Below are 13,779 nucleotides of genomic sequence, written 5' to 3'. Positions count from 1 at the left end.
CACTTGAGTTAAGATAAATTCACTTAACAAGAGACATTTCAGCAACATACAGGGACTTTTTTCTTTAAGACAGTGCATCTTAAATATCTTGTTAAGTCAAAGAATCTTGAAATTATCTTGTTTTAACCCTCGTGTCGTCCTGTGGGTCAAATTGACCCGTTTTAAAGTCTAAAATGTGGGAAAAAATATGTATTTTCTCAGTGAACACTTCTACATTTTCAAAATTTTGGGAGAAATGTTTGAATATTTTTTGGTGGAAAAAAATAAATATTTCCTTAAGAACATTCAGGAAAAAATCAACCAAAAATCCAGCGAATCTCGCTGGATTTTTGGTTGATTTTTTTCTTTAAAAAAATTAGAAGTTTTACTAATAAATATGGAATCACTATAGGATTTTTTTTTACAATTTTTATTCATTTTTTTATTTATTTATTTTTTTTTTTTACAATTTTTAGATTTTTTATTTTTTTAAATTTTGTGTCAAATTTTAAAAATAAATTTTTTCAGTGAAACTTTTAAGGAATTTTCTTTCTGAACAGTTAGCATTTTTTTTTTTTTTTTTTTAGAAATTTGAGGAATTTTTTGCTGAATTTTTGGATCTTTTTCAGTCAAGAAAACAATATTTTTTGGTGCCCATAAATGAGGACAGCAGGAGGGTTAAGACACCTAAGCTTGACAATTCTAGTGAAATATAACTTAAAATAAGTTTTTCCAGCTAATTTTAAGATCTCAATTTTCTAAATATCACATCTTATTTCAATAAATCTTTCCAAGCCATTTCTCACTTGTTCTATTGGCAGATTATTTTTTTTACTTATTTCAAGGTAAAAGTTTTTTGAAATAATTTTTTTTTCTTGTTTTGAGAGAGGCATTTTTTCCAGTGTCTGTATATATATTTACATGTATGATGTACGGTGGTGTTCTGCATGCCTTTACTGTGAAGGAGCTGGTTTTTTATCGGTTTTGAGATGTTTTTTTTGGTAGAATATTTGTATTTAGTAGGTGTTATTCCCTGCTTAGCTGCATTAACTACCCCTGACTTCACAGCTCTCAGTTCTGTGCAGAAATAAAACATTTCTGGGAAACTGTGTCACAGTGAACGGGCTGATCATGATTCTGGATCACTGCTCATCAAACATTTGGCCGGTGTTGTTTACTGAAGTCATATTTCCTTCTGGCACCCGGTGGTGAAAGTTATTTATTCACCTGAGCATTTGCATTTTATGCGTTTATTAGCAGCACATTTCAGAGGCCACGTTGTGTTTTTACTACGTTTATCTGACTGCTGGAGCTACTGGTGCTAAATTTTACATACAAAACATGTGATCAGTTTAAAAACACGAAGATTAAAGCAACAACAGGGTGTAAAGTAGCTAAAATCAGCTCCACTGCAGCTTGTTTGTTACTGCATTAACCCTCCTGTTGTCCTCATTTATGGGGAGCAAAAAATATTGTTCCTTCATCTGAAAAAAAAAAAAAAATTCAGTAAAAAAAAAAAAAAAAACAAATTTATAAAAAAAAAAAACCTGCAAAATGTTCAGGAAGAAAATTCTAAAAAAATCCTTAAAAGTTTCCCATAACTTTATATTTTAAATCCCCAAATTTGGCAAGAAATAAAAATTGAAAAAATATTAAAAATTGTAAATATTTTCAAAAAATTAATAAAAAAATCTTCCACAAAATTCTTATAAATATCTAAAGTGATTACATGTATATCAGTAAAACTTCTGTTTTCTTTGAGCACATTCAGAAAAAAAAATCAACCAGTGAACCAGGTCATGTTGGGGCTTCTCTAGAAAACTGTCTTCTTCCATCAGACTGGATTTCCCAACAAGACAAGGTCAGTTAAAGCCTGGATGGAGAACCAGAACGTTGGAACCACGCCTTGGTCTGCTCAATCACCAGATCTAAATCCAACTGAGAACCTGTGGAAAATCATCAGACGCTAAATGGAGAACCAGAAGACCAAAAACAAAGCAGATTAGTTGGAATGAGTGCAGCAGGAATGGGCTGCTGTGATCAGAAGCAGGTGGAGAGCATGAAGAGACGTCAGAAACAACGGTTATGAATCAGTACTGACTGCTGTGTGGATCATAGGACAGAAACAGACAGAAAAGAAAACACTGAATCCTAAAAGCTGTTTTTATCAGAACGATGCCACAGCTACTGATGGAAGACCTGAAGTGATTTTGGTTATTATCAAGAAAACCATGGGAAATGTTTAGATATCAGCTCTGAAATTAAACTCTTAGCTATTGTTGTTGTTATCATTATATTTGTCCAAATAAATGTACCTTTAGTGGAACCAGGCATTAAAACGAAGAAGAAATTAAAGAAAACAAGAGTGGAATAATCACTCTTTCCATGACTATAACACTCTAGAAGTCTTAAGGAGTCCTTTCATGGGACTTGTAAATATGTATTTTCACACAGTTGCTCTGCTGCTTTTACTTCTCCTTTTTATTATTATCATTTAGTTTTCTAAAGCACTTGTTTCCATCCCAGCTGCAGCAGCAGCAGAACTGCCGGGTGGTCTGGTGATCAGTCAAGATAACAATCTGAGGAGCTGAACGGGATACAGACGGTCTGATAAACTGCTGAGTTTCTGTCAGTTATGATGAACGGCGCAGATATAAGAGCAGAGCCGCCGCCACATTAGCAGCCGTGTTAGTTACAAACCCGTGTGCTGAGAACTTGCTGTCTGTTGCTGCATTCTGACTTCATTAGAGCCTGAAGGGAGATGACGGTTGTTACGCAGCAGAGAGGATTAGCACGGCTACAGCGTCGGCGTGGATTCTCAGTCATCCGGGTCGTAGTAATCCAGGGGCAGAACCAAGGTCTGGTCAAGGACTAAAGCCTAATAGAGCTGGAATTACACTCAGTAATGTCTGCTTTTTCTGCAGTTAGAGTTCATTACAGATGCAGTTCAACAGAAAAACCTCCAACCACGTAGTTCTTCACAAGTTATTTTATGTTCATTATGATCATGTCTTTACAAAGTCCATCATTATTGATTACGGAAACAATCACTTATTAATAAAAATGACTGGATGTCACTAAAATATCAACTAAATAACCGTCCCAATTGCCTTCTAATTAGCTAAACAATAATAAAATGAGCTGATTCAGAAATAGTCTGGATTGTGTTCTTTTATTGAGTTGAGATAATCATCACTGATATTTGTTTTTTGGCAATATATCCAATTTTACATGCAAATCTGTGTCCGAGAAATCACTTTCAACTAAGTTCCCTGTTACAAAAACACCTCTCAAGGAAGATCACATGACCTGCTCATTTTGTTTCTTTTTTGGTCATTTTCAGTCCGTTTTGTGGACATTGTAAGTCTTTTTGTGGTCATTTTGTGCATTTTTGTGGCCATTTTCTGTCTGTTTGTGATCATTTTAGGTGTTTTTATGGTCATTTTTTACATTTTTGTGGTCACTTTCTGTCTGTTTGTGATCATTTAACCCTTTAAGCTTCAGTCAATTCCAGCCGTTTTCAGTACAAAAAATCGCTAATATTCTATTTTTAAATTTAAAAAATGACGAAAAATACAGGGAATATTGGACGCACATTGCAAGGTACATTTCCTTGAAAACGACCGATTCGGGGATTTTATACCGACTTCAGGACATGTTTTGGATAAAATAGTTTACTGGCTTGTGTCATCTGGATGTAAAAGGTTGGATTATGGCCGTTTTTTGTGGAATCTTTTTTTCTGTGTGTAATAATGAACCCGGAAATGTGAGTCACGCTGTGTGCGTTGAAGCCGTGTATAGAGAACGGATGGATGAATATTCGCTTTTGTCAGACAAATGTGTTTTTCTCACCCGCTGTGGTAATCGCATCTGAAAGTGGTTTATACCGGCGGATTCATGAGAATCTAAGCTTTCCATCGGCGTATAGTGTTTGTATAATCGCGTTTGCAGCCGTCGGACATTCTTGAAATTCCTATGCAAATTAGTAGGTGTACCGCCGGCAGTACACCTGCGACGCACTGAAGTGTAAAGGGTTAAGGTCTTTTTGTGGTCATTTTTGCATTTTTTGTCATTATTTTGTGTGCCTCTCATCATTTTGTGCCTTTATATGATAACTATCTGTCCCATGAGTGATTTTGTGTTTTTCCGTGGTCATTTTGTGCATTTTGTGGTTGTTTTGTGTGTATTTGTGCTCATTTTGTTTTTGCTTTGGTCATTTTGTGGACACTTTAGGTCTTTTGTGCATTTTTGTGGCCATTTTCTGTCTGTTTGTGATCATTTTAGGTGTTTTTGTGATCATTTTGCATTTTTTGTCGTTATTTTGTGTGTCTCTCATCATTTTCTGCCTTTATATGATAACTATCTATCCCATTGAATCATTTTGTGTTTTCCGTGGTGATTTTGTGCATTTTTGTGGCTGTTTTCAATCTGTTTCTGATCATTCTGTAACTTTTGTGTGTCTCATGTCTTCATATGATAATAATCTGTCTCATGGAGTCATTTTGTGTTTTTCTGAGATGATTTTGTACATTTTTGTGGTCATGTTGTGTCTTTTGTGGTTGTTTTATGTGTCTTTGTGCTGATTTAGTTTCTTTTTTGGTCATTTTCAGACTGTTTTGTGGACACTTTAGGTCTTTTTGTGCATTTTTGTGGCCGTTTTCAATCCGTTTCTGATCATTCTGTAACTTTTGTGTGTCTCATGCCTTTATATGATAATAATCTGTCTCATGGAGTCATTTTGTGTTTTTCTGAGATGATTTTGTACATTTTTGTGGTCATGTTGTGTCTTTTGTGGTTGTTTTATGTGTCTTTGTGCTGATTTAGTTTCTTTTTTGGTTATTTTCAGACTGTTTTGTGGGTATTTTAGGTTTTTTGTGGTCATTATCAGTCCGTCTGTGGTCATTTTGTATCTTATTCCTGTAATTATACATATATTGATCCAGAACCTGCATCCAAAAGAAAGAAATAAAAGTATCCTGAGCAGATCAAAACACTTTAGACAAAAGAATCTTACTTGTATGTATCTTATGCTGTTTAAACTGTAATTATCTCGTCAGATTTACAGACTTCAGCGGCTGTTTTCCAGATTTTAATCCATAAAACAGCTTATTTTACTGTAAATGAGTTCTGATGTTCTTCTCCATGACAGTCTTGCCTACATAAGCAAATGATCAGAGTTGGAGACCAAAAAAATGACAATTTGATCAACAGAAGTTTGCAGAAAAACAAACCAAACAAGACATTTTTTCTGCACTTGTCCGGCAGCTCTGTACAAGCTGCGGCAGAACAGAAAGTTTCCTCATTTCAGGAAGTAAAAGTAAAGTCAGAACCTGGTTATCTGAGCAGAAATAGGTGTGTGGGATGAAAATAATGCTGCTCATTAGAACGCTGGCACTCGGTAACTTAACTGGTCTGTAGGGAAGAATCAGAGAGATCATTTTCATGTTATTTCTAACCGCGTCTCTGTGGGACTTCATGACAAAAAATGAAACGCTTGTGTGCAGATAGAGAGCAACAAACTTCTTAGAAAGCTTCATATTTCTGCTCTAACAGAAGAGCAGAATGTAGAGAGACGGTGTTGGAGCTGCTGTTTAGAATTAGAGAAACTGAAAAACATCCAGGACAGCAGGTCGTTATTATTTAAGGTCTTTAGTAACAATCAGTCACATAAAAGCCGTAAAATGCAGGTTTTACTGCTGCAATATCTGCTCCGGTCTGTGTAAATCAGAAGCGTATGAAGCCAAACTGCAGCTCTTAACTCATCACGTTTGTTCACCTTCACAACGTAACACTAACAAACGGCTCACATGTGTATTTTATCTGAGGCCTGAGGTAAAACATACACATTAATATGTTCTACTCGGATGTAATGAGCGGTTAATCGTCACCAGTGCTGTTAAATCTACTGCTTAAACACATTTACTGGGATTCTTCAGCTGTTTTCTGGAGGTTTTTCTTCACTATCCACATTTATTCCACACAGGTTTTGGACTAAAAATGTAAATACGGTAAAAATAAACCCACTTTTTAAAAACCCATCATGCTGCTATTTGTTTACGGGTTAAAATGTAGATTTTGTCTCATTTATGTCATATTTTGTCTGATTTTTTTCGTTTGTCTCGTTTTTGTCATTTAAATTTTTGTCTTGCTTGTGTTTTCATCTTATTTTTGTCATTTTGTTTCATTTTATTCGTTGTTTTGTGTCGTTTTCATCCTGTTTTTTTGTGTGTGCTTGTGTTACCTTTATTGTCATTTTTTGACCATTTCTTGTTGCTTTCTAACTTTTTTTTTTATCAGATTTTTGTCTCCTTTTTGTTTCGTTTCATGCAGTTTGTCTCAATTTATGTCGTAGAATCTACACATTAATATGTTCTACTCGGATGTAATGAGCGGTTAATCGTCACCAGTGCTGTTAAATCTACTGCTTAAACACACTTACTGGGATTCTTCAGCTGTTTTCTGGATGTTTTTCTTCAGTATCCACATTTATTCCACACAGGTTTTGGACTAAAAATGTAAATACGGTAAAAATAAAACCCACTTTTTAAAAACCCATCATGCTGCTATTTGTTTACGGGTTAAAATGTAGATTTTGTCTCATTTATGTCATATTTTGTCTGATTTTTTTCGTTTGTCTCGTTTTTGTCATTTAAATTTTTGTCTTGCTTGTGTTTTTCATCTTATTTTGTCATTTTGTTTCATTTTATTCGTTGTTTTGTGTCGTTTTCATCCTGTTTTTTTGTGTGTGCTTGTGTTACCTTTATTGTCATTTTTTGACCATTTCTTGTTGCTTTCTAACTTTTTTTTTATATCAGATTTTTGTCTCCTTTTTGTTTCGTTTCATGCAGTTTGTCTCATTTTTTGTCGTAGAATCTACACATTAAACATGTTCTGCTTGGATGTAATGAGCGGTTAATCGTCACCAGTGCTGCTAAATTTACTGCTTAAACACATTTACTGGGAATCTTCAGCTGTTTTCTGGAGGTTTTTCTTCACTATCCACATTTATTCCACACAGGTTTTGGACTAAAAATGTTAAGATGGTAAAAATAAAACCCAGTTTTTAAAAACCCAACATGCTGCTATTTAAGAGTTAAATATGTAGATTTTGTCTCATTTTGTAATATTTTGTTTTCCTGCTCGTTTTTGTCCTTTTGTGTTTATTTTGCCTCGCTTTTGTTTCATTTTTTGTCTCGTTTGTTTCATTTTTTGACCATTTCTTGTTGCTTTCTAGCTTTCTTTTATCAGATTTTTGTCTCCTTTTTGTTTTGTTTCATCCAGTTTGTCTCATTTTTTGTCGTTTTTGTCGTAGAATGTACACATTAAATATGTTCTGCGCGGTTAATCGTCACCAGTGCTGCTAAATCTACTGCTCAAACACACTTACTGTGATTCTTCAGCTGTTTTCTGGAGGTTTTTCTTCAACATCCAGGCTGCTTGTGTGTTGGATCACTTTTAGCCACATTTATTCCACACTGGTTTTGCACTAAAAATGCAAAGACGGTAAAAATGAAACCCACTTTTCCATCTGTTCCATGCTGCTAATTGTTTAATGCTTAAATATGTACATTTTTCTGGACAAAACACGTTGCTGTCGACTTTCAACTCTTGACATTTTCCAGTGTCACGTGAGGAACGCCACCGTGGAGGTCGTTCTCACAGCGGACGTTTTGGCATCACATAGCGGGGAAAGCACAGGTGTAATTAACAATATTTATGAGGGCTGACCTCCTGTCACGACTTAAAAGGTCCATATATGACATTAACAGTATTGAGTACAGCTATGACCAGTTTAAAGCTCGGTTCCATTCAACAGCCTCAGTGAGCAACACCAGGACACTGGAACTGAAAATGGATTCAACCACCGTTTATTCCGTCACTTACACCTGTGCTTTCACTGGGTCTTTATTAAAAAGGTTGATTGGATTGGAGGCACAAATCTAAGAGACAGATAAACCAAAATCTGCCTGTTCAAAAAGAAGTCTCCACTTGGATGTAAATCAGCAAATAGTTAAGATCCTTCCATTGGATAATTACTGCAGTGATGACAACAACTTCTTTAACTCTAGCTGATGCAGTGAGGAGCTTCTCATGTCTTAACCATGTCCTGAGGTCATGGAGAAGATAATCAGTCTCAGAAGGGTCAAATTATTGGCCTGCATCAAGCAAAGAAAACAACTCAGGAGATTTCTGAAACTACTGAAATCAGAATAAGAACCGTCCAACGCATCATTAAAACCTGAAGGATAGTGGAGAGCATCATCTTCAGGAAGAAAATATTAGGATGATCGCAGGAAATCAACAGTAGAACTCACAGCTGAAAGTAAGAATATTTCCACATGAAGGGAACTCTAAGGATTGGGACTAAACAGCTGTAGCTCTAAGAAAACCACTGATCAGTGAGGATGGTCAGAAAAAAGGCTTCAGTTTGCTGTGGAGCTTAAAGATTGGACTCTGGATCAATGGAAGAAGGTCATGTGGTCTGATGGGTCCAGATTTACCCTACAGTAGTTTGGTTTTGGTACTGACTTTGTGCTGGTTTTTGATTGTATTCTGACTGGGTTCGAACACTTTTCGGACTGGTCGAGGTTTGATTTTGGTCCTGGTCCTAGTTTTGGACCTTTTTAGGACTTGCGTAGGACTGGTTTCACAATGTCTTGGACTTAAGAGTACTTTAGGTTTGCTTTTGGTCCTGGTTTAAGACTTTGTGAGGACTGATTTAAGACTGTCTTAGAAGAACACCAAACCTACTACCAAGCATGGTGGTGGCAGTATCATGCTCTGAGGAACTGGACCTTTACACAAAGTAAATGGAATATTGAAAAAGGAGGATTGCCTCCACATTCTTCAGGAAAACCTAAAACCATCAGAAGAAGGTTGATCTTGGACACAGTTGGATGTTTCAACAAGACAATGAGTCCAAACACTCATCAGACGTGGTCAAGAAATGGTTCCATCAGGCTGGAATGAAGGTTCTAGACTGGTCTCCACAAAGTCCTGACTTAAGCCCATCAAGAACCCAAAGAACCAAATCAAAAAGACAACAAATTTGTAGCCTTTGTCTAAGATTTGAGTCAGTTAAATTGGTAGTATAATGATAATGCCACCTCCATGCCTGACGTAGGGCTGCAGCTAACGAAGCCTCGAGTAATCGTCTGAGCATGATACGTCATCAAAAGTGGAAGTGAGCGCGCAATGCAACAGAAATCACCGTCTGACCGGAGCGCAGAACACGGACGGACAGCGGCGCTGCATCGTGCATATATTATGTATGCACGATGCAGCGCGGACGTCCACGTTTAGATACAGCTGTACAGTAAACGCTGACATCCGCGCTTACGATAGGTCGCGGATGTCCGTCTGTATTCCGCGGTTCGGTCCGACGGCGATTTCTGTTGCATTGCGCGCTCACTTCCGCTTTTCATTACGTATCGTGCTCAGACGATTACTTGAGGCTTCGTTAGCTGCTGCCCTAGCCTGACGGTAGGTATAGAGTCCAGAGGAGTCAAAGATAAACCGACAGATTGGTGCATTAAGGTAGGAAGAGAGGTGGATGAAGTGATGCCCTCATCATGGCTAGTGTCTACCAGCCTGTGGGGTTAGGGTTATGATCTGGGGTTGGTCAGGTTCAGCAACGTTATGTTCCCAAAGAATGAGGTCAGCTGATACCTGAAGATACTGAATGACCAGGTCTTTACAGCAGCGGAGTTTTCTTCATGTTCCAAGATGATAATGCCAGGATTCATGGGGATCACATTGAGAATGAGTGGATCAGGGAGCATGAGATGTCATTTTTTTCTATATTTGCATCTTACTTGTTCTCACTTCTGTGGTTTGCTGTACCCCCGTTAGCTTCTTTACCAGGAGGCTAAATTACACCAGTGACTAGAAGATGTGGCAGATGTTGGACTCTGTCTGGCTCCTGCACATACGCCGAACATGCAAACCCCCCCTGACTGCATACGAGTTAGAAAATGTTTCATTCATTAAGCACTCCCTCAGTCTGACTGACCTTCATCAGGGAATACAATCTCCATGATGGCTGAAGGTCGAACAGAACAGATCCAAGAGTCCCTCCCTGCTCATTTTAATGGTGAAATCAGATACAGTCTAGCAGCCTGTGGACGCGTTCTGACTGATATATTCATACAGTAGGAGATCGCCGGCATGGGGTGGACCTGGCAGTGGGGGTGGGGGTGGGGGGTGGGGGGGCGACAAAAAAGAAGGACAGAAAATACAACCTCAGTCTTTTTTTTTTTTCAAACACTGTATTTTTTCCATCTCCACACAACCATCAAAATGACATGTTTAGAGTTTAGAATGTTTTATTATAGTTTATTGTGATAGCATTTTCATTTTTTCTTTTTTTTAGGTTTTATTTTTTCCAAAGAACAAACACAGCAAATAACGTTGAGGGGGAGGAGGAGAGGCAGGAAGAAGAGGAAGAGGAAGAGCGAGAGAGAGGAGGGCCACATAGATAAGATAGATCAATCCATAGATAGATAGATAGATAGATGTAGCGTCAGGTTTGGCTTGATCCTCCCCCTGTAACCCCTCTGGGTCCACACACACACACACACACACTACATGTTGCTTTTACAAAGAATAATCAGCATCAGAATAAGATTAATAACCGTCTGAATATATCTAGGAATTTAAAAAAGAAAAAAAGAAAATGAAAGAAGAACACACTGCTGAGGAAAACAAGATTCACTCGCACTGCTGTGAAACCCAAAACAGATATACAGTTAGCCTGGAGAGAAAACACAGCTAAGGTTAGATAGACAGGAATATAGAAGTATGCATCGTCTGCATACAGTCGGCGTATGCAGGCCGGGTGTGTGTGGAGGGGATGGGAAGAAATCAACATTTAGATTCATCTCAAATGCCCCGATTCATAAAGAAAAGTCCAACTAGGCCTCGTTCTAAGACTTCTACGTGTGCATCTACGTGGTTAGTTAGTGGTAAAACGCCTATCTGCAGACAAACGGCTCGTGTGTTTTAGCAGCTGTCCAAATCTCTCAGGGTTAAGGCAGACAGCTGATTCCAGGCCAGATTATACATTTCCCCTTTTTTTGTCTTGACAAAACACAGGTAAACACAACAATTTGGCATTAAAAACAAAGTACAGAGCTATCGTTACCGCACGGTCGGAGGAAGTGAAGGAGGAGGTGAACGATAAGTAGCCGAAGCGGTAGAATATGATCAGAACGGGAAAACGGCGCCTATTACATTACGTCGGGGGATGTGGTAGCGAAAAACACTGCAGCAGTCATCGATCAAGCTCTAAACAGTTATATATCCGCCGGCTAATTCGTGGTGGGAATCTTCCGCTTGCTTAAAAAGGGAGACGCTTTGACATTTTCAGTCGGAGTCTGTTCTCCACCGGGGGACTTTGAATGCCTCTGCACGGTCCCGTTAACAGCCTGTTATCATTCATACTTGTCATTTAAAGAAAGGGCACCGGCGGCCCTGATGTAGCAGAGCGGCTCGGTACCTCTGGGTTTAAATGAGGCTAGTTAAAAATGCTAAGAAGGCTGCGTGAAGGAACGACTTCAACACGTCAAGATTCACCTTAAACAGCAAATAAAAAGCTACAGAAACCTAAAGAGCCATATATACACAGAAATGCGCCCGATAAATACAGTTTAAAACAAAAAAAAGCCTCCATTTCCGAACTATTTTACTTCATAACGGCAGCTCTCGACATCCCTCAACGTTTCAGCCTTTCTTTCGTGTCGCTCCGTAAAGGATTCACGCTCAACAGTTTGGTCTTTTATTCTCTCCCCAGGCGATTTTAAAACACTTTTTAAGCCACAACCAGTTCTGTTTTTTGTTGTTTTTTTAGTGTTCATTAAATACAAATCTTTCGACAGAACAGAATAACATGATGGAGAAAAAAATAAGAAAAAAAAACAGGGAGAGGACAGACAAATAAATTGACAAGATTTGCACATTTTCGTTCTTTTTTTATGGACAGAAAATACAGAGTGACTCGAACGCCTCTCACACCTCACAAACTGACATCCTGGAATAGCTGCATCGTCCCTATACACACAGGCACAGCGTGAACACTGACTCAGCATGTAGAAACACGTCCCGCTATCAACATCGTCTTTAAAAACACGTACAGATGTGTGTATAGACACAACACAGCGCCTGCTTTATTCCACACAGTCAGCTGTAAAGAGCGTTTCATTTCTAACCCCCCCAACCCGTCCCGTCTCTATCTAGACAAAGTCAGTTTTCTGTGAGACAATCTCCCGACAACATGAGGAAATGCAGAAATTAAACTGCCGGAATTAAACATTCCAGGAAGGAAGGGTGCCTCGGTTTTCCTTTTTTGTAAATAAAAAGCTTAAAATCTGCTCTTTTAATGAAAGAAAAAAACATAAAGGTGAACTAGAAAACTTCTGAATAAGGTGGCTGACTCTGTCCTCATAAGACTGCAGGAAGTCGGGTCGACTCCAAACCCAAAGAGAAAGTCGGGAGGCTGAGAGAGAAGAAGAAGACGACACAGGGGATGGAGGTATGACATAATGGAGCAGTAAAGAGAGAGAGAGGTTAACAAACTGTTAGTGAGCCTGGACAGTCCTGTAGAAACGCAAGGGAGGGTCGAGGAGGAAGAGGAGGAGGAGGAGGAAGGGTCGGGGCTGGAGGAGGAGGAGGAGGAGAGTTTTGGGGCTTCAGCAGCAGCCTCCTCCAGCCTGGTGGCCTCCCTGGCTACTGGGCAGTGTGGAGTTGGTGGTGGGATGCTGGGGTCCGATCTTAATACCGTTAGCCTGTGAGGAGACAGACAGAGAGAGAGAGAAAGGGGTTTGATTTAAAGAAGAAGCACAAGAAAGTCACACTAATATTCCACTGGATCGTCTTTAGCTCCGATGATGGAGCTCGTTTGCCGATAAGCTTCCGCAGTGTCACAGCATTCATTTCTGAATATCTGAAGCACCTTCTATGGTCAGAGAAGATCAGGATGAACTTATTTAGTTCAGTTTGGGGTCCAGCAGGTTTGACATGAGCTACCACAGTGAAAGCACAGTCCTGACAGTGAAGCACGGAGGAGGAAGTGTGATGCATGAGTGCTAAAGGTGTTGGGGATGTGACATTTGTAGGTGGCACCAGGAAAGGTTGTGGAAATGTCTGTGTAGGTTCTCGTTCATCCAGGTCATGGTTATCCAAAGTAGCTTAAATCAATCCACTGGACTTTAAGAAAGTTCCTTGAAGACGTTTCACCTCTCATCCAAGAGGCTTCTGAAGCCTCTTGGATGAGAGGTGAAACGTCTTCAAGGAACTTTCTTAAAGTCCAGTGGATTGTTGTGGAAATGCCATAATACTGGCTGACAAGATGACTGAGAAGAGGAATATTACAGCATGATGACGTTTGAAGGCAACTTCAAAAATTGTTTGACTGTCCAAAGAAGAAAATGTGAAAACCATGTCTTGACCAAGTGTGTTACATCATTTAAATCCATGAGAATCTTAAAAGTCAGTGAAAGTTGATGAAAAGCCTCAGTTTTGTGTCTGAGTTTACAAGAGCAGGAAGGCTGGCCTGTGGGACAAAATCTACCACGACTCTTCCCATTAAACTTTCCACATGTCAGGGTCACAAACCCACTTCTTTACCTAATGATTCCCCACCAACCCAGTGTGCCTAAGGTCCTCCAGCGACCTCAGGCGCCCAAGTACCGGTTTCAGGGACCCCAGACGGTACACTATTCATTCAAGAAACCAGGCTACCAAAGCGCTACCCCAGAAGCCCCATTAGACCAGTCACTGCTGCAGAGTCCAGTCTTTACGCTA

General features: G+C 39.0%; 1 protein-coding gene across 1 annotated transcript in view; it reads right to left on the bottom strand.

Moving 5' to 3' along the window:
* Positions 1–10,286: 10,286 nt before the first annotated feature.
* Positions 10,287–13,779, bottom strand: part of rab2a (RAB2A, member RAS oncogene family) — a 39,482-nt gene continuing 35,989 nt past the window's right edge. The window contains exon 8 of the mRNA XM_022200910.2: positions 10,287–12,761. Within this exon, the coding sequence (XP_022056602.1) occupies positions 12,666–12,761 (96 nt within the window). The 3' untranslated portion in view covers positions 10,287–12,665. The remainder of the gene's footprint in view (positions 12,762–13,779) is intronic.

This window comes from Acanthochromis polyacanthus, chromosome 9 (assembly GCF_021347895.1).
Source record: "Acanthochromis polyacanthus isolate Apoly-LR-REF ecotype Palm Island chromosome 9, KAUST_Apoly_ChrSc, whole genome shotgun sequence".
Classification (NCBI taxonomy): domain Eukaryota; kingdom Metazoa; phylum Chordata; class Actinopteri; family Pomacentridae; genus Acanthochromis; species Acanthochromis polyacanthus.
Note: the sequence above shows the minus strand (reverse complement) of the source record. Positions and strands in the feature narration are given on the sequence as shown.